The sequence below is a fragment of the Chiloscyllium punctatum genome, chromosome 19, assembly GCF_047496795.1.
Source record: "Chiloscyllium punctatum isolate Juve2018m chromosome 19, sChiPun1.3, whole genome shotgun sequence".
Lineage (NCBI taxonomy): Eukaryota > Metazoa > Chordata > Chondrichthyes > Orectolobiformes > Hemiscylliidae > Chiloscyllium > Chiloscyllium punctatum.
This window is the reverse complement of record NC_092757.1, coordinates 41,575,032-41,593,674: the sequence shown is the minus strand read 5'-3', so window position 1 is coordinate 41,593,674 and position 18,643 is coordinate 41,575,032. Positions and strand designations below refer to the sequence as shown.

Here is an 18,643-nt window from a genome sequence, read left to right as displayed (position 1 = left end):
ATAACTGCAGATGCTGGAAACCAGATTCTGGATTAGTGGTGCTGGAAAAGCACAGCAGTTCAGGCAGCATCCAAGGAGCAGGAAAATCGACGTTTCGGGCAACAGCCCTTCATCAGGAAAACAGGCAGAGTCGATTTTACTGCTCCGTGGATGCTGCCTGAACTGCTGTGCTTTTCCAGCACCACTAATCCCGAATACAGTTCTTCATTGGCTTTTCATTCTAATGTGACACCCAAGAAGGGGGGGGGGGGGGGGGGGGGGGGGGGGGGGGGGGTTGGTTGTTATTTTCTTTCGCTTTGGTGAACTTTATGTCAGTAAGGATGTTGTTTATGTGTTTGTGGGTTTCTACTAATGTGTCATGTTTTGTGATGACAAAGGTGTCATCCATACAGCAGACCCAAAGCTTGGTCTGGATTTGCATAAATGCTTCTGATGTAAGTCCTCACTCCACAGGTGCCCCATTGATTTGTTTATAGATCTTGTCTGTGAAGGTGAAGTGGGTTGTGAGGCACAGTAGTTTGAGGATGCTGTCCTTGCTGATGGAGTTGGCATTGCTGGATGTTTGTATCTCTGGTTTGTCTAACAGTGAGGCCAGTGTTTCTTTGGTTAGGGTGATGTTTATTGATATAAGTAGGACCATCATGTCAAAGGAAACCATGACCTTGTTATCCTCTACCTTGGTATCCTTGATGTTAAGGAATTCCTGGGTTAAGTGGATGGTGTGGGTTGAGTCTTCTGCCAGATGTTTCAGTGTATGTTGCAGTTCCTTGCTAGCCTGTATGTCGGTGTGCTGGGAAATGAGACTCTGGGAATGCCCTTTGTTTATGTACTTTTGGTAGTCCCTGCAAACAGGGTGTCGACTGGTTCTATAGATTACCAAAGATATTTAAATGAGGGCCAAACCACCCCACCCAACCCATAGTTGCATTTCCCAGCACACTGACACAGGCAAGCAAAGGAACTGCAATATACACTGAAACACCTGGTAGAAGACTTTACCCATTCCATCCACTTGACCCAGGAATTCCTTAACATCATCAAAGACACCAAGGTGGAGGATGATGACGTCATGGTTTCCTTCGATGGACGGCCCTATTCACATCAATAAACAACATCCTAGTCAAAGAAACACTGGCAATCCAAGGATACAAACACCTAGAGAGCACCATCTCCATCAGCAAGGACAGCATCCTCAAGCTACTAGACCTGTGCATCACAACCCACCACCTTCAACGACAAGATCTACAAATAAATCAATGGGATGCCTATAGGGTCACCAATATCAGGACTTATAGCAGAAGCGGTTATGCAGAAGTTAGAACGAACAGCCCTTCCCAAAATCCAGCCCAACCAATGGGTGTGCTATGTGGATGACACCTTTGTCACCATGAAACACGACAAATTAGAAGAAACCCAAAAACACATGAACTCTATACCAGTAAGGATGTTGTTTAACAAAGAGGAAGAGACGGTACGGTGGTTTAGTAGTTAGCACTGCTGCCTCACAGCACCCGGGTCCCAGGTCGATTCCAGCCTCGGGTGGACTGTGAGGAATTTGCACATTCTCCCCCTGTCTGCGTGGGTTTCCTCAGGGTGCTCCGGTTTCCTCCCACAGTCAAAAGATGTACAGGTTAGATGAATTGGCTGTGCTAAATTGCCCATAGTGTTAGGTGTATTAGTTAGAGGGAAATTTAGATTTAGGTTACATTACAGTGTGGAAACAGGCCCTTCGGCCCAACAAGTCCACACCAACCCGCCGAAGTGCAACCCACCCATACCACTACATTTACCCCTCCACCTAACACTACGGGCAATTTAGCATGGCCAATTCACCTAACCTGCACATCTTTGGACTGTGGGAGGAAACCGGAGCACCCGGAGGAAACCCACACAGACACGGGGAGAATGTGCAAACTCCACACAGTCAGTCGCCTGAGGCGGGAATTGAACCCGGGTCTCTGGCGCTGTGAGGCAGCAGTGCTAACCGCAGTGCCACCGTGCCGCCCACAGAGTCTGGGTGGGTTGCTCTTCGGAGGGTCAGTGTGGACTTGTTGGGCCGAAGGGCCTGTTTTAACACTTGTAGGGAATCTAATAAAATCAACCTACTCCCTTTGGATGTCACAGCAAAACAAAATGCCAGTGGAGAACGGCAGAGAACTAAGGAAATCCACACACACTGACCAGATACTCAGCTACGGGAACAACCATTTCCGACACCCACAAATGGAGCTGCATCAGGGCATTATTTAAACGAACCACAACACACTGCAGCACCCAGGACCTATGAGACAACATATACAACATATTCAGGAACAACAGTTACTCGATAACAGCAGTCCACCGATTCCTGCACAACAGACCTAAACAGGTAAACACAACACGCCCAGAGACTCTAGTCACCTTCTCGTACATCAAAGACATTTCAGAGATGATGACCAGACTGCTCCAGTCCCTCGGCATCATGATAGCCCACAAACTTATCACCACACTGAAACAGCTACTGGTGAATTTAAAGGACCCTGTAAGCACAGCTAGCAGAACACACGTTATATACAAAATACCCAATAGGGTCTGCAACGAACATTACATTAGACAAATGGGCAGGAAACTAGCTACCAGGATACATGAGCGCCAACTAGCCACCAAAAGACATGACCAACTATCACACAGACGAAGAGGGACACCAGTTCGACTCGGACAATACATCCATCTGGGGACAGGCTAAACAAAGACACACATGGGAATTCCTAGAAGCCTGGTATTCAAACCGGAACCCCATTAACAAATGTAGATCTGAACCTCATTTACCAACCTTTCAGAAACAACCAGAAATTATATCACCTAACACAACAAACCAAGACACAAATAGCAAGGGGGAACAGAACACCGAAGCTTCACCAGAGGCTCACTGATGGTGTTACTCAGCATGGTGATGAAATATGTGAGAAGAAATCCACCAGCTCAGCGAGCAAACTTACAACCTGACCGGAACCTGAGCTACAAATCCTCTCCGTAACCTCATATCTCTTTATATACACACACCCTTGGAGAGACAGACAGAGATGCACAAAATAGGGTTGTTTTGGGTGGAAAGGAAAACTAGAAAGGCATTTCAATGGACCCTGTACACTGGTTTCACTGAGATGATTGTTTTGGTTTGTTAGGACTGCTGCTCCTTCATCCTCCTACAGGCACTTAAACATGCTTGCAAGTGGGACAGAGTGGCTGGTTCACACTCGTAAAGTCTCTGACTTATTGGTTAAAAGCCACAGCTTACAACAACTGATGAGGGGAAATAAACTGGCTTCCTTTAGGCCTAGGTGTTTTTACAGCATGGAAAAGAACGTTTTTGGAGGTCCAATGGTTTCGACTATATTGTTCACATCCGCAAGCTGTTTAGCTACCTGGGAACAAATCTCTTGATCATTGGTAGAATGAAGGACTTTGCCTCAAAAAACTGGCCACCATTCAGTAGACTAACCTATTTCTAGCTGAATCCCCTTCATACACATCCTCTGCTCACCTGCAGTAACTTCCATCTGTTGCTTGGACAAGCAGTATAAACAGCACCTACAGTGAATTTGATAGCCTGTCTTGAAAAAGTGCAATTATTATGGAGTTCAACCTGGATAAATGTGAAGTGATTCATTTTGGAAGGTCAAATTTGAATGCTGAATACAGGGTTAAAGACAGAAGTCTTGGCAGTGTGGAGGACCTTGGGATCCACGTACATAGATCCCTCAATGTTGTCACCCAAGGTGATACGGTTGTTAAGGAGGTGTGTGGTGTTTTGGCTTTCATTAACAGGGGGATTGAGCCTAAGAACCGCAAGGTTTTACTGCAGATCTATGAACGCCTGGTTAGATAACACTTGGAATATTGTGTCCAGTGCTGGTCAACTCATTATAGGAAGGATGTAGATGCTTTAGAGAGAGTGCAGAGGAGATTTACCAGGATGCTGCCTAGGTTGGAGGGCTTGTCTTATGAAAAGAGATTGAGTGAGCTAGGGCCTTTCACACTGGAGAGAAGAAGGAGTGGAAGTGTACAGGGTCATGAGAGGCGTAGATAGATAGCCAAAGACTTTTCCCCAGGGCAGACATGGCTGTCTTCAGGGGTCACAATTTTGAGGTGATTGGAGGAACGTATAGGGGAGATGTCAGAGGTAAGTTCTTTACACAGAGAGTGGTGGTTGTGTGGAATGCACTGGCAGCAGTGGTAGTAGACTCAGAGACAGTAGGGACATTTAAGTGACTGCTGGACAAGCATATGGAAGGCAGTAAATCGAGGGGTATGTAGATTAGGTTGATCTTAGATTAAGATAAATGCCTGGCCATTTATCAACATCGTGGGCCGAAGGGCCTGTACTATACTGTTTTGTGTTCTATCCCTTCCATAACAATTGGTTCTAAAACATATGTCATCCAATTTCAGTCTACAATCAAAAATACAGAAATGTAATATGGCCTTTACAAACATACTGGATATTTGCTTTGGCTCCTGTAGTTTGTTGGAATGAATTAAATAATGCCAACCAAATTGCTAACTAGTGAATATTAGTGCTCTTTCACAAATTAAACAAACATTCTTTGGAAATGCTAATTAGGCTTCAGCTTCATTCATGTCCAAACCTGAATGCCACACTTTAGAAACAATGTCAGGACTTTGGAGATTTACGGGGACGGCAGCAGGGATGAGAAGCTTCCTTGCTCTCCTTAGAGTAAAGAAGGTTAAGAAGCAATTGGACCAACATATCAAAACCATACAAAGTTTTGATACTGTGAATGAACTAGCAAGAGAGTCAGGAGCCCTCCATTGGGTTTGTTCTGGCTCTCCAGAGGAACGGTTTACCAAGAACCACTCCCCGGTCTTTCCCCTGTAACCCTGAAAACCCTGAATGTGCTCTCTTCTTATATGGTATTCAATTCCCTTTTGAAGGCTATAACTCAATCCACCTCCACTGCACACTGAACGTTCCACATCCTAATCACATACTGTATGAAAGTATTTTCTTTGTGTCTTCAATCACCTGAAATCTATACCCTTTGTTCTCAATCCTTTTACCAATGGGAATAATTTTTCCTTATCAAAATCCTTAAGCTATGGATAATCGCTGTAAAAGTTCTGCTCAACCTTCTCTTCAAGGAAAATAGTCCAGCTTCTCCAAACTATGTACTGAAATTCCTCATCTCTGGGGCCATTGTCAACCTGTCGAATGTCATTACCACTTCCTTTTTATTATAGATTTTTTATTGAAAATTTAACAAATTTTTACAAGTTTACAAATAAAAAAAACCCCAAGTGTAAACATTGATATACAATTAAATCTTAAATAAATAATAACCAAAATTTATCAAACAAAAAAAAATAGAGAGAAAGAAAACAAAACTCAACTAACTACTAATCTAACCTACAACGAACCAGAGTGTATAATTAAGTCTCTTACATTATTCAAAGAAGAGAAAAAAAACCGACGGATAACACAGAAATTGAGTAGTGAGATACATGCTCGGAATGTATTAACATCAAGTCGTAACAAAACCCGTAATTCATGCGGGATTCCTCTCCCAAGGGGCCCTGGACCAGCCAGGTTCGCCATCTCAATTAAATAAAAGCCCTTGTTATGATGGCCGAAATATCTGTATTTATGTAATTCAAGAAGGGCTGCCATATTTTATGGAATAATGCGGTCTTTTGGTGCACCATATTTGTAAGGAAGTCAAGGGGAATACATTCCATGATTAATCTGTGCCAATTCGAAAGTCAAGGAGGGCCCTCAGCCACCCAGTTTACCAAAATATTTTTCCTTGCACAGAGAGGGAATGGACAATAATCTCTTCCCATGCATCTCCAGGGAGGGTAAGTTCGAAAAGCCCAAAAGGAGAGATACAGGGTCCACTCTAATTTCCGTTCCTAAGATTTCTGTCAGAGCACTTGCTACTTTAGTTCAATATCTACAGATCTTATGACAAGTCCATAAGAAATGTACAAGAGTGCCCACCTCTATTTTACATTTGGGACACATTGGAGATGCTCCTGCCTTAAATTTTGCCAATCGGTCCGGTGCTATATGGGCTCTAAGAAGTATCTTCAACTGAATGGCCTGAGTTCTGTTGCAGATGGTGATCCTTCTGGCGTTTTCCCAAATGTCATTCCACGTTTCTATAGAGATTTCCAGTCCCAAATCCTGATCCCATGTTTTAAGCAGATTGTCCATATCTCCTGATACTTCATCATGTAATAAATGATAAATAGTGCTGACGGAAGATACCCCCATTGGCCATAGCACTCTATGTTCTCTATCTGATTTATAAAGACTATCTAATAACCATAGTCTTCTGTATGTAATCTCGAATTTGGAAGTATCGAAAGAGGTTTCCATTAGGTAATCCAAATTTCTGACAAGCTGTTCAAAAGTCATCAGGACCCCTTCTTTAAACAGATCCCCTAAACATGAGATACCCCAGATCTCCAGAGTTTAAAAGTGACATCTGTAAACCCCGGTTGGAATCCCCCTACTCCCACTATCGGAGCATAGGGGGATGTTTTATGTGAGTTGCCCTCACTTTGCCACATTATATTCCAAGCTTTAATTGTGTTTAGTATTATAGGGTTTTTACAGTGATCCGTGATGATTTTCCTCTTGTCTGAAAATAAAAGGTTAATAAGTGGGCATTTTACTTGAGAAGCCTCGATGTCCAGCCAGATTGATTGCGGATCAGACAAGACCCAATCAGCTATGTAACTTAATAGGGAACTTAACTGATATTTCCTAAAATGTGGGAAGTCCAATCCTCCCCTTGCCTGTGGAAGCTGTAGCTTCTTCAGCTTAATGAGGGGCCGTCTATGATTCCAGATAAAGGAACCCAACCAGCCATATAATTTACATAGTGCCAGCCTCGGCAGCATCACCAGAAGCATTCTGTTAGGGTATAGGAGATGGGGCAGGACATTCATTTTAATTAGTGCTATTCTACCCAGCCAGGAAATTGGAAAGTCTCCCCATTGCTGGAGGTCCTGCCTTATCCTTCCCAGTAAATGCACAAAGTTAGCCTTGTATAACTGACCAAATACTGGGGTAATAAAAATGCCTAAATATAAGAAACCCTCCAGGGACCACCGAGCCTCCGACTTTGAGAAATTAATTTTATAGCCTGAAAATACACTAAATGTATTAATAACTTGGATTTAGCGAGGCACGAAGATCAAAGGATTTCTGAGAAGTAGAAGTAATTTCATCTGCATAAAGGGTAATTTTATGTTTACCTGTACCAGTCCTTGGGGCCGTTATATTAGGGTCAGCCCATATAGCTTCTGCTAGTAGCTCAATTATTAGCGTAAATAGCAATGGTGAAAGAGGACATCCCTGACGGCAGCCCCTATCCACACTGAAGCTATCCGAACCTAATCCATTGGTAATCACAACTGCTTTGAGGTCACTATACAGTATTGAGACCCATTTGGTAAACACCTTTCCAACGCCAAACCTTTCCAATGTGTAAAACAAATATGACCATTCAACCCTGTCGAATTCCTTTTCTGCGTCTAATGAGACTACTACTCCTGGTATCTTTCCCTGATGGCAGGCTTGAATCACATTCAAAACCCTTCTTACATTATTGGATGATCTATAGCCCTTAATAAACCCCATCTGATCCTCCTTTATGATATGTGGCAATACTCTTTCTAGTCTCAATGCCAACGTTTCAGAGAGGATTTTAAAATCTATATTTAGCAAGGATATTGGTCTGTATGACGCGCAATCTTCTGGGTCCTTTCCTTTCTTGAGGATAAGAGAGATATTTGCCTTTTTCAACGAAGGCGGGAGACAGCCCTGACTATATGAATAGTTATACATAAGTGGACCAGCCAATATTCCTGTAAATTCTTTATAGAATTCAGCTTGAAAGCCATCTGGGCTAGATGCCTTACCGCTCTGAAGTTGCCTGATTGTATCAAGTATTTCTTGGATTGTTAGGGGAACATTCAAGACCGATACCTGTAGGTTTTTAAAAATTGACTGCATCCTCCTAGTCCTGTCTTCGCAATCCTGCGATTTATATAAATCAGAATAAAATTTTCTAAAGATTGCGTTAATCCTTTTATGATCATGAGTCAGAATACCCGTACTTTCCTTGATAGACGTGATAGTTTGAGGGGCCGCCTTTTTCTTTGCGAGAAATGCTAAGTATCTACCAGGTTTATCGCCAAATTCATATAATCTTCGTTTTGCAAATAATATTTCCCTCTTATACGTTTGGGTAAGTGTGGTGTTTAGAGCTGTCCTAAGGGCCGTAATCCTTTGTAATTTGATAATAGAAGGTCTGTCAGTGTCTGCTGTTCCAGCTGCTTTTAAGCGAGCTTCGAGCAGACGCTGTTTTTTCTGGGTCGCTGAGTATGAGATGATTTAACCTCACGCGTAAGTTTTGATAGTCTCCCTCATCATTGATGGGTTGCTAGCCATACCTGAATTAATTTCTAAAAAAGTTTTAAATTCTTGAGAGAATTATTTTACAAATTTACTATCTTTCATCAGGAAAGGGTCCATACGCCAGTGCCGGGGGGATGTCTCATTGTTCCTTGCTTTGATTTCCATATATACAGCAGCGTGATCGGAAATTGCTATACTACCTATTTTACAGGATGATATGGAATTTTAAAAAATCGAGGGGGCAAAAAAAATATTGATTCTGGTATGACATTTATATGGATTGGAGTAAAAAGAAAAATCTCTGCCCTGTGGATGAAGGCATCTCCATACATCTACTAGTCCTAATTCTTTCTTCAAATCTACCAATTGTCTAGATCTGGGAGATATTCCTACAGTACTCTTGGGAATCCTATGTATTCCCGGATCCATAATTCAATTAAAATCTCCCCCTATAATTGTATGACGAGCACCGAGAGCCATCAATTTGGAGAAGGCTTCTGTTATAAATTTAAAAGGATGTGCAGGGGGCCAAACAAATTTAAGATCCCATATTTCTCTCCATTTATAAGAGCATTAATCAGAAGATATCGTCCAGATTCATCTTTTATCTGATTTAGGATTTTGAAAGGGAAATTCTTCCGAATAAGAATAACAACTCCCCTGCTTTTTGAGCTGAAAGAAGAAAAAAAGGCCTGATCAAATCCACCTTGTCATAATTTCAAGTGTTCTTTATCCAATAAGTGTGTCTCTTGTAGGAGAGCGATATAAACTCTTTCTTTCTTAAGGTTTGATAATATTTTCTTGCTTTTGACTGGTGAATTACTCCCCTTGACATTCCAGGTGCACCACTTAACCGACTGATCAACCATAATGGTCCGGGCAAGTCTGAGACCCCTCGGGAGGGGAAACCCTATCCAGAACATCCCGAGCATAGAGTATATAAAATTCACAAAAATAAGGGCTCTTTAATACACTCACATCAATATAATAAAAAAACTATTTCTAAATAAAAAAAAACTTTATTTAAATGTTCCTGGGGGTATCACTTCCTTTCCAAAAGTCCATCGTATCCTCTCCCAATCAGTGCCCCATCCTTGACCGAGGTGCTCCTCGATAGGATGAAGAAAATTCAAATATACTACAGAGTTAGTTAGAGTTAACAGTGAGCACCCTACCCGCCCCCCACCCCCCCCCCCCCCCCCCCACACACCAACACCTGGATATATTTGTTAATGTTAATACCATGTATAAACATATATAACTATAAAATTACAGCCTCAACACGTGATAATTAAATATAATAATACAAAATTACAGGGGAAAACAACCCCACTCCTAAAGAGAGAAATAAAATAGGATAAGGTAACCACTCCCCCACTCCCCCCCACTCCCCCCTCCCCCCCCCCCCCGCCCCCCCCGGGAGAGGGAGGGAGGGAGTGAGTCTGGGAGAGGGGGTAGAGAACAAGTAGAGAACAAATAAATAAATCCCTCTCCCCACCCCCTGAAGGCAATGTTAAACAGTAAGTTATAAAAAGGGACTAATATATTTTAAAAAAAGAGGGATGTAAACTGGAGTCGGGGGAAGAGAAAAACAACATCAATGAACTCTTACAATTTATCTAAGAGAGTCCAAAAATTCCTTGGCCTTTTCTGGCAATCCAAAGTTATCCACTCACCCTTCATGGTTAAAGCGTAGCGTCGCTGGGTAGCACAAGGAGTACTGAATATTTAAGTCCCTTAAACACTTCTTCGCTTCATCAAACGCCTTCCTCAGAGCTGGGGAAAAGTCCTGGAATAACATAATCTTGGATCCTTTATAAATCATGGTTTGGGGATCTTTCCCAAGATTTCTGGAAGCTTCTAAGAGCATCTGCCTCTCCTTATAGCTCTGCAGCCGGAACAGGACCAGGCGAGGGCGCTGGTTCGAGCAGGGCCCCCGTATTGCAACCCGGTCGGCCCATTCCACCCTTACCTGGCCTGATCCAGCCTCCAAATTTTAAAAGCTGTGGAAGCCACTGTTCGAGAAACACTGTAAGCTGGTCTTCCTCTTCCCGTTCGGGAAGGCCCAGCAAATGAAAATTTTTTCGACGACCTCGGTCAGTGTGATTCTCTAAGGTGTGAACTCGCAGTTCGAGAATCTGGACCCAATCCATGGCCGATTCTGCTATAGTCTCTCCGACTTGGCGCTCAATTTCCTTGATGTCGTGCTTTTGTAGCATGGCCGAGATTGAGTCCCATCGGCTCCGGGACTCTTCGACGAAGGCATCAATCTTTGCATCCAGTTTAGAGATTATTTCCTTGAGGCTCGCCACCGTAGGTAAGTCCCCTGGGGTGGCTGTGGACGCCTCTGCTGCAGCTGGAGAGGGTGCGGGAAGGGTTCCTGCCTGCTGAGAACTACGGGCTCCCTTCCCTTTAGTCATTTTTACTGGAGATTAAATTGTTTAAATTCAGTACTAAGCAACTAATTACATTAAGTAAAAACTATTTTGAATGATTTGGTGAGTGTGGTGGAGGCGGGTGGCCCACTTTGCCCAAGTCTTGGGAGGAGCACTATAGAGCTGAAAATGTTGCTGGAAAAGCGCAGCAGGGTCAGGCAGCATCCAAGGAGCAGGAGAATCGACGTTTCGGGCATGAGCCCTTCTGAGGGAGGAAGAGAGCTTCTTCATGAAGGCATCCTTGCAAGAGGATTCGCAGTAAGTTAAAGTCTTTGAAGATTTTAACCTACTGCGAATCCTCTTGCAAGGATGCCTTCCTTGAAGAAGCTTTCTTCCTCCCTCAGAAGGGCTCATGCCCGAAATGTCGATTCTCCTGCTCCTTGGATGCTGCCTGACCTGCTGCGCTTTTCCAGCAACACATTTTCAGCTCTGATCTCCAGGAGCACTATTGACTCAGACTTGCTGGGTCGCCACCATCTTGGATCCCCCCATTACAACTTCCTTAAAATTGGATACATTACTCCAGCTGAGGTTCTGTAAAAAAAGAAAATTTCCTTGCTCTCATACTGTTTTTGAATGTTGCATACTTTGTTAACCAAACTAGGATTGTTAGTTGTTCTACTGTGTGGAACAGTTACTTGTATTGGAAGCTACAGTCGTTGAGTTGTACAGCATGGAAACAGACCCTTCAGCGTAATGTGTTCATGCTGACCAGAAATCAATCTAGTCCCATTTGTCAGCAATTGGCCTATACCACTTCATACCCTTCCTATTCATGTACCCATCCAGATCTCTTGGTGATTCAGCCTATCGATGACCCTCGTGATTTTATAAACTTCTGTAAGGTCACCCCTCAGCCTCCTTTCAACATCTTCGCTACCGCAGGGAGACCAGAATTGAACACGGTATTCCAAAAGTGGCTTTACCAATGTCCTGTACATCTGCAACATGACATCCAAACAACAACAGAAAAAGCTTAGCATGTCTGCCAGCATCTGTGGAGAGAAAACAGTTAATGTTTTGGGTTGAGTGACCTTTCCACGGATGCTGCCAGACCAGCTGAGCTTTTCCTGCTATTTCTGATTTAAACCATCCACAGTTTTTTTTGATTTTTATGACATCCCAACTCTTATACTCAGTGCACTGACCAATAAAGGCAAGTGTACCAAACTTCGTCGTCACCACCCTGTCTACCTGTGACTCCACTTTCAAGGAACTATGAACCTGCGCCTCAAGGTCTCTTCATTGGCAACACTTCCCAGGAACCTACCATTAAGTCTTGCCAAGACCTGCCTCTCCAGAATGCACCACCTCATCTATCTAAATTAAACTCCAACTGCATTCCTCAACCCATTGGCCCTGTTGTACTGAGATAACCTCCTTCATCGTGTCCACTCCACCACCAATGTTGGTAAAATCTATAAACTTATTAACCATATCTCCTGTACACTCATCCAAATGATGAAAAGCTGGTGGGCCCAACACCGATCCTTGTGGAATATCACTAGTCACGGGCCTCTAGTCATAAAAGCAACCCTCCACCACCCTCCGTTTCCTGCCTTCAAGCCAATTTGCCATTAAACATCCACATGGCTAGCTCTCCCTGATTCCATGTGATCTAACCTTGCTAACTAGTCTACTAACTGGAACCTTGTTGCACGCTTTGCTGAAGTCTGGATAGACAGTGTCCATGGCTCTCTCTTCATCAATCACCTTTGTTACTTCTTCAGTAAACTTGATTTCTCATGCACAAAGTCATTTTGACACTCTGTCATGAATCATTCAGATTGACCCTCAATTTAACCAGCCTGACAACATGACCCTGCCCAACTCCTCCAGATCTGGCCCAACCCCCAGTACCTATGACACAATGCCCTGATTGAACCTACTTTGACAGGCTTTAACTTCCATTTTTCCCTCCTCTAAGCATTGTCCACCTACATGACATTCCCAGCACTCACTCTCCTAAGTGACATGCCCCTACTTGGTACTCTGTTCCCTCTCTACTTTCCTTCTCTCACTGTCTCTCAAAATTGTGTCTTAGAGAATTACAAAATGAAACTATTTGGCAAAGTCAATCTGCTTTGTGATTTTCTTCCAGATGTGCAGCTCAAGTTGTGAACTGTTCCAATGTCCCTTATTCTCTCCTTTCTTTTCAGACTTCTGGTTTGCGCTGTGTAGCACCTTCCTGATAAAGTTGTGTGTAATGCCTAGGATTTCTGTTTGCTTTGATCTTTAATTTTTGACGTTCTTCTTATTTTTGCTTTCAGGTAGAGTGTACCCGTGGGGAAACAAATTTCATCCAAATCGCACAAATCTCTGGCAGGTAGTCTACAATTTTGATTGTAACTGGAAATATAGAACTTTATGATCTGCAACTTGCCAACCTTTAGAGATGTAGATGCAGATAAATAAACACTTCACTGAAGTTGGTGATTCTTGTTGGAGGTCCCAGCAGCCTCATTATCTCTTCCAAGTTGCTACTGTTATGTGTGTGTAAAGCTGATGAGCATCAAGCTGTTTGATTGCAGAGCGAACCTGCTTTTTTTCCAAAGGGTTAAAAAGGCTCTTATGGCACAGTGGTACTGTGCCAGGAGACCTAGGTTCAAGTCCCACCTATGCCAGAGGTGGGGTGAAGGGTTAAGGAGTAAACTATGGAGGAGGGTGGGATAGAGCCCATTGAGACAGAAGAACAGTTGGGGCAGACAAAAGGGAGGTTAATTGTCTGGCTAGGAGGGTGAATAGCTATTAAAGGTGACCGTTCGTGGCAATCAATGCGTTGTGTGTGATAACAGTTTATGTGACAACAAGGCCTGAGGTTTGGAGTTGGGGAGAGCTCAAGCCTGAAAGCTGTTGAATTCTATATTGAGTCCAGAAGACTGCAAGGTTTCCAATTGGAAAATGAGGTGCTGTTCTTCCAGCTTGCAATGAACTTCACTGGAGCATTGCAGCATGTCTGAGACAGATGTTGGTCAGGGAACACGGTAGTGTGTTGACGTGGCAGGAAACTGGAAGCTCGGGGTCAGTCTCCTCGTCTACTCTTTGTTTTGCCAATGTAGAGAAAACCACGTTGTGAGTAGGGAATGCATTCGGCTAGTTTGTGAATTGCAGGTAAAGCACTGGAAGGTGGGTTTGGGACCTTGGATACTTAGGAGGGAGCAAGTAAACAGAGAGGTGTTACCTTCTGTGGTTGCAGCGGAAAGTGCTGTGGGGGGTGTTGAGACTGAAGAAAGAGTGGAGCAGAATGTTGTGAGAGGCAACAGTCCCTGTGGAAGTGAGGGGAGAGGAATATGTGTCTTGTGGTGGATCTTGCTGGAAGTGGTGGAAATGGCAGCTGATGATCCTTTAGATGTGGATGCTGGAGGGATGGTATGCAAGGACAAGGGGGACCCTATTGCTGTTGTGGGAAGGAAGAGAGGGGATGAGAAGGGTCAGACCTGACAGAGAGTCCTGTCAACAACAGTGTTAGGGAATCCTCGGTTGAGGAAGAAGGTGGACATTTTGGAGACTCCTTTATCAAAGTTGGCATCATTGGAACAGATGCGACGAAATAGGGGAGCTGGGAGAATGGAATAGAGTCTTTACAGCAAGCAAGGTCTAAGGACGTATAGTGAAGTTACCTATAGGGGTCAGTGGGTTTTATAATAAATATTGGTGGTCAGCCCCTCAGATATTGAGGAAGGGAAGTGAGGAATCAGATGTAGATCATGTGAAAGTGAGTGTGGAATGGAAATTAGGAGCAAAATCAATAAATTCTGGATAAGGGAGGAAAGTAGCATCGATGATATTGTTGATGTACTGGAGAAAGAGTTGTGGGTGTAGGCTGGAACAAGGAACGTTCCACATACCAACAAAGAGACAGGTACTGGGTCTATGTAGGTAGCCATGGCCACCTCTCTGACCTGATGAAAGTGAGAGAAGTTAATAGACAAGTTGTTAAGGGTAAGGATGAGCTCAACTAAGTGGAGGAGACTGGTGGTGGATGGGACAGTTCAGGCCTTTGTTCCAGGAAGAAGTGGGGAGCCTTAAGACCAGCCTGGTGTTGAGGGATTGCACATTAAGGTAAAGAGGTGGATGGACCCCACAAACTAAAAATTCTGAAACTGGCACAAACTGTCACCAATGATCAGAGGGACAATAACAGGCTTAGATAGGGTAGACAGGAAGAACATTTCCCTTTGTTGGCAGGATCAATGACTAGCAAGCATACATTTAAGGGAAGGGTCAGAAGGCTTAAAATGTGCATGGAACAGTACAGCACAGGAACAGCCCTTTGGCCTACCATGGCTGCAGTGACCATGATGCTGTTCTAAACTAATCTCGTCTGTCTGAGTATGGTCCATATCCTTCTATTCCCTGCCTGTTCATGTGTCTATCCAAAAGGAGATGTGAGCAAAACGATTTTCATTTGAAGTGATGGGAATCTGGAACTCATTAAAGGTGGTTGAGGCAGAGACATTCAACATTTAAGAAGTATTTAAATGTGCACTTGTGATGCTAATGCATACAAGACTATGGACCAAGTGCTAGAAAATGGGATTAGAATGGTTAGGTAGTTATTTTTGACTGGCGTGGATGAGATTAGCTAAAGGGTCTTTTTGTAGATCTCTAATTCTTGTTGTAACCTTAAAACAATGTGTGCTCCTTGCCAGCTATCTTAATTAATCCTTGGTTGTTGCTATTTCTGAGAAGTTTATTGTACTTCCCTCTGTGGTGATAGTGTACACAAAGTAATTGTTTACCTTTTCTGCCATTTGACTAATTCCTATTATAAATTTTCATATCTCAGCTTAGAATTGTTGTGGTTCTGTTCGCCGAGCTGGGAATTTGTGTTGCAAACATTTCGTCCCCTGTCTCGGTGACATCCTCAATGCTTGGGAGCCTCCTGTGAAGCACTTCTGCGCTCACAACAATGAGCACCCGAGTTAGAATGGACCCATTTTCGTCTTTGCCATTTTAATCCCAATAGTTCATTTTTGTATTTCTTACTACTCTACATTCATATACTTTTCTCCCTTTTTAAATTAATTTCTTGTCCTGCTGTGCTGAATTCTTGAGCGCTCTCAATCTCAGACTTGCTATTTGGTCAGCTTCATAATCTGCCTCCTTTGAACTGATCAGATGTTTTAACTTCTCTTATTAGCCACAGTTGATTCACCTTTCCTATTGGAGTTTTGTCTAGAAGAAATGTTTATTTATTGAAAACCATGTATTCAGAGAACAATACAATACAGGACAGGCCCTTCGGCCCATGATGTTATGCCAACCTTTTATCTTAATCTGAGGTCAAATTAACCAATATACCCTTTGTTTTACTATCATCCATGTGCCTTTCCACGAGTTGCTTAAATGTTCCTAATGTATCTGACTCCACTACCACAGCTGGCAGTGCATTCCATGCACCTACAACTCTGTGCAAAGAACCGACCGCTGACATTTCCCCAAGTCTTCTTCCTGTCACTTGAAAATAATGCCCCCTCGTGATCGCCATTTCTGCTCTGAGAACAAATCTCTGACTATTCACTCTACCAATGCCTGTCATTATCTTGTATGCATCTATCAAGTTGCTTCTCACCCTTCTTCGCTCCAATGAGAAAAGCTCCCTCACCCTTTCTGGATAAGACATGCCGTCAAGTCCAGGCAGCATCCTGGTAAATCTCCTCTCCACACACTCTAAAGCTTTCACATCCTTCTGATATTGAGGTGACCAGAACTGAACACAATATTTCAAGTGTGGTCCAACCAGGGCTTTATAGAGCTACAGCACAACCTCATGGCTCTTAGCCTCAATCCCCCTGCTAATGAAAGCCAACACACTTTATGCCTTCTTAACAACCCTATCAACTTAGGGAACAACTTTGAGGGATCTATGGACATGGATCCCAAGATCCCTCTGTTCCTCCACACTGCAAAGAATCCTGCCTTTAACTGTGTATTCTGCATTCTAATTCGACCTTTCAAAATGAATTACTTCACACTTTCCCAGGTTGAACTCCATCTGCCAATTCTCAGCCCAATTCTGCATCCTGTCAATGTCCAATTGCAACCTACAACATCCCTCCACACTATCCACAACTCCACTAATCTTCGTGTCATCAGCAAGCATACTAAGCCACCCTTCCACTTCTCATCCAAGTTATTTTTATGAAGGTCACAAAGAGTAGAGGTCCCAGAACAGCCCTGCGGATCACCACAGGTCACCAAGCTCCAGGCGGAATACTTTTCATCTACTACCAACTTCTGTCTTCTTTGGGCCAGCCAATTCTGTATCCAGACAGCCAAATTTCCCTGGATCCCAGGGCTCCTGAAATTCTGAATGAGCCTACCATGGGGAACCTTATCAAACACCTTGCTAAAATCCATATACGCCACATCCACTGCTCTACCTTCATCAATGTTTTGTCACATCCTCAAAGAATTCCGTAAGGTTTGTGAGGCATGACCTGCCCCTCTCAAAGCCATGCTGACTATCTCTAAACAAGCTATTGCTCTTCCAAATAATCATAAATCCTGTCTCTCAGCATCCTGTCCAATACTTTGCCCACCACTGATGTAAGACTGACTGGTCTGTAATTTGCAGGATTATCCCTATTTCCTTTCTTGAACATTTCTTCAATAACATTTGCCACCCTCCAATCACCTAGCACTTTTGCAGTGGACAGTGAGGATGCAAAGACCATCACCAAAAGCACAGCAATCTCTTCCCTCACTTCTTATAGTAACATTGGGTATATCCCCTCTGACCCAGGGGACTTAGCTATTCTTTTATTTTTCAAAATTTTCATCCTCCTCTTTTACATCAACCTGTTTGAGCATATCAGCCTGTTTCATGCTGTCCTCACAAACAACAAGGTCCCTCTCAGTAGTGAATACTAAAGCAAAGTATTCATTAATACTTCCCTACCACCTCCAACCTTTCTCTACCATCTGCTCCTATTCCTCTCCACAAGTATAGTGAAGGCCAGGGAGTTGTGATCACTATCCCAAAATGCTCTCCCACTGAGTGATCTGACACCTGGTCTGGTTCATTGACAAGCACCAAATCCAATATAGCCTCCCCTCTAGTTGCCTATCAATATATTGAGTCAGGAACCTTTCCTGAATGCACCTGACAAAATCTGCTCCAATCAAAATTTTTGAACTAAGTAGGTGCCAATCAATATTAGGCAAATTAAAGTCACCCAAGACAACAACTGTGTTACACCTGCACCTTTCCGGAATCTGCCTCCCAGTCTGTTCCTCCATGCCTCTTTTGCTGTTGGGGTACCTAAGGAAAACTCCCAATAAAGTAACTGCTCCTTTCCTGTTTCTGACTTCCACCCAAACTGACTCTGTAGACAAACCCTCCTCGATGACCTCCCTTTCTGCATTCTTGAAATCACCTCTTGGCCATCAAAACTTTTAATATAGCTACACAGCTCCACTCGGATTCTACATCCTTGTTTTACTCTTCTTTTTGTTAATTCTCCATTTTGTCCTACTGACCAGATGTCTCACTGATGTACTGATCTCATCCCTTGTTAGCTGCCCTCCGATTTTCTTTTCATTGATCCTTCCAAAATGTTGAGGACTCTTGAATATTCCGTTCGCAGCCCTGGTCACCCTCAGCCATCTCTTCATTGTGATGATTAGTTCATCGTCATTAACTTTTGTTTGGGACATGAATTCACCTGCTTGTGAACACTGCATGCTATCAAATAAAATGCCTTTAATTCTTATAATTATATCATATTTTGACTCTATTTCTTGTATATGTGACTGCTACTTCCACTTTCAGTTA

General features: G+C 43.2%; 1 protein-coding gene across 1 annotated transcript in view; it reads left to right on the top strand.

Moving 5' to 3' along the window:
• sumf2 (sulfatase modifying factor 2) overlaps positions 1–18,643 on the top strand; it is a 60,738-nt gene that overhangs the window by 23,434 nt on the left and 18,661 nt on the right. Inside the window, exon 6 of the mRNA XM_072589251.1 lies at positions 13,134–13,189. Coding sequence (XP_072445352.1) covers positions 13,134–13,189 — 56 coding nt within the window. The remainder of the gene's footprint in view (positions 1–13,133; positions 13,190–18,643) is intronic.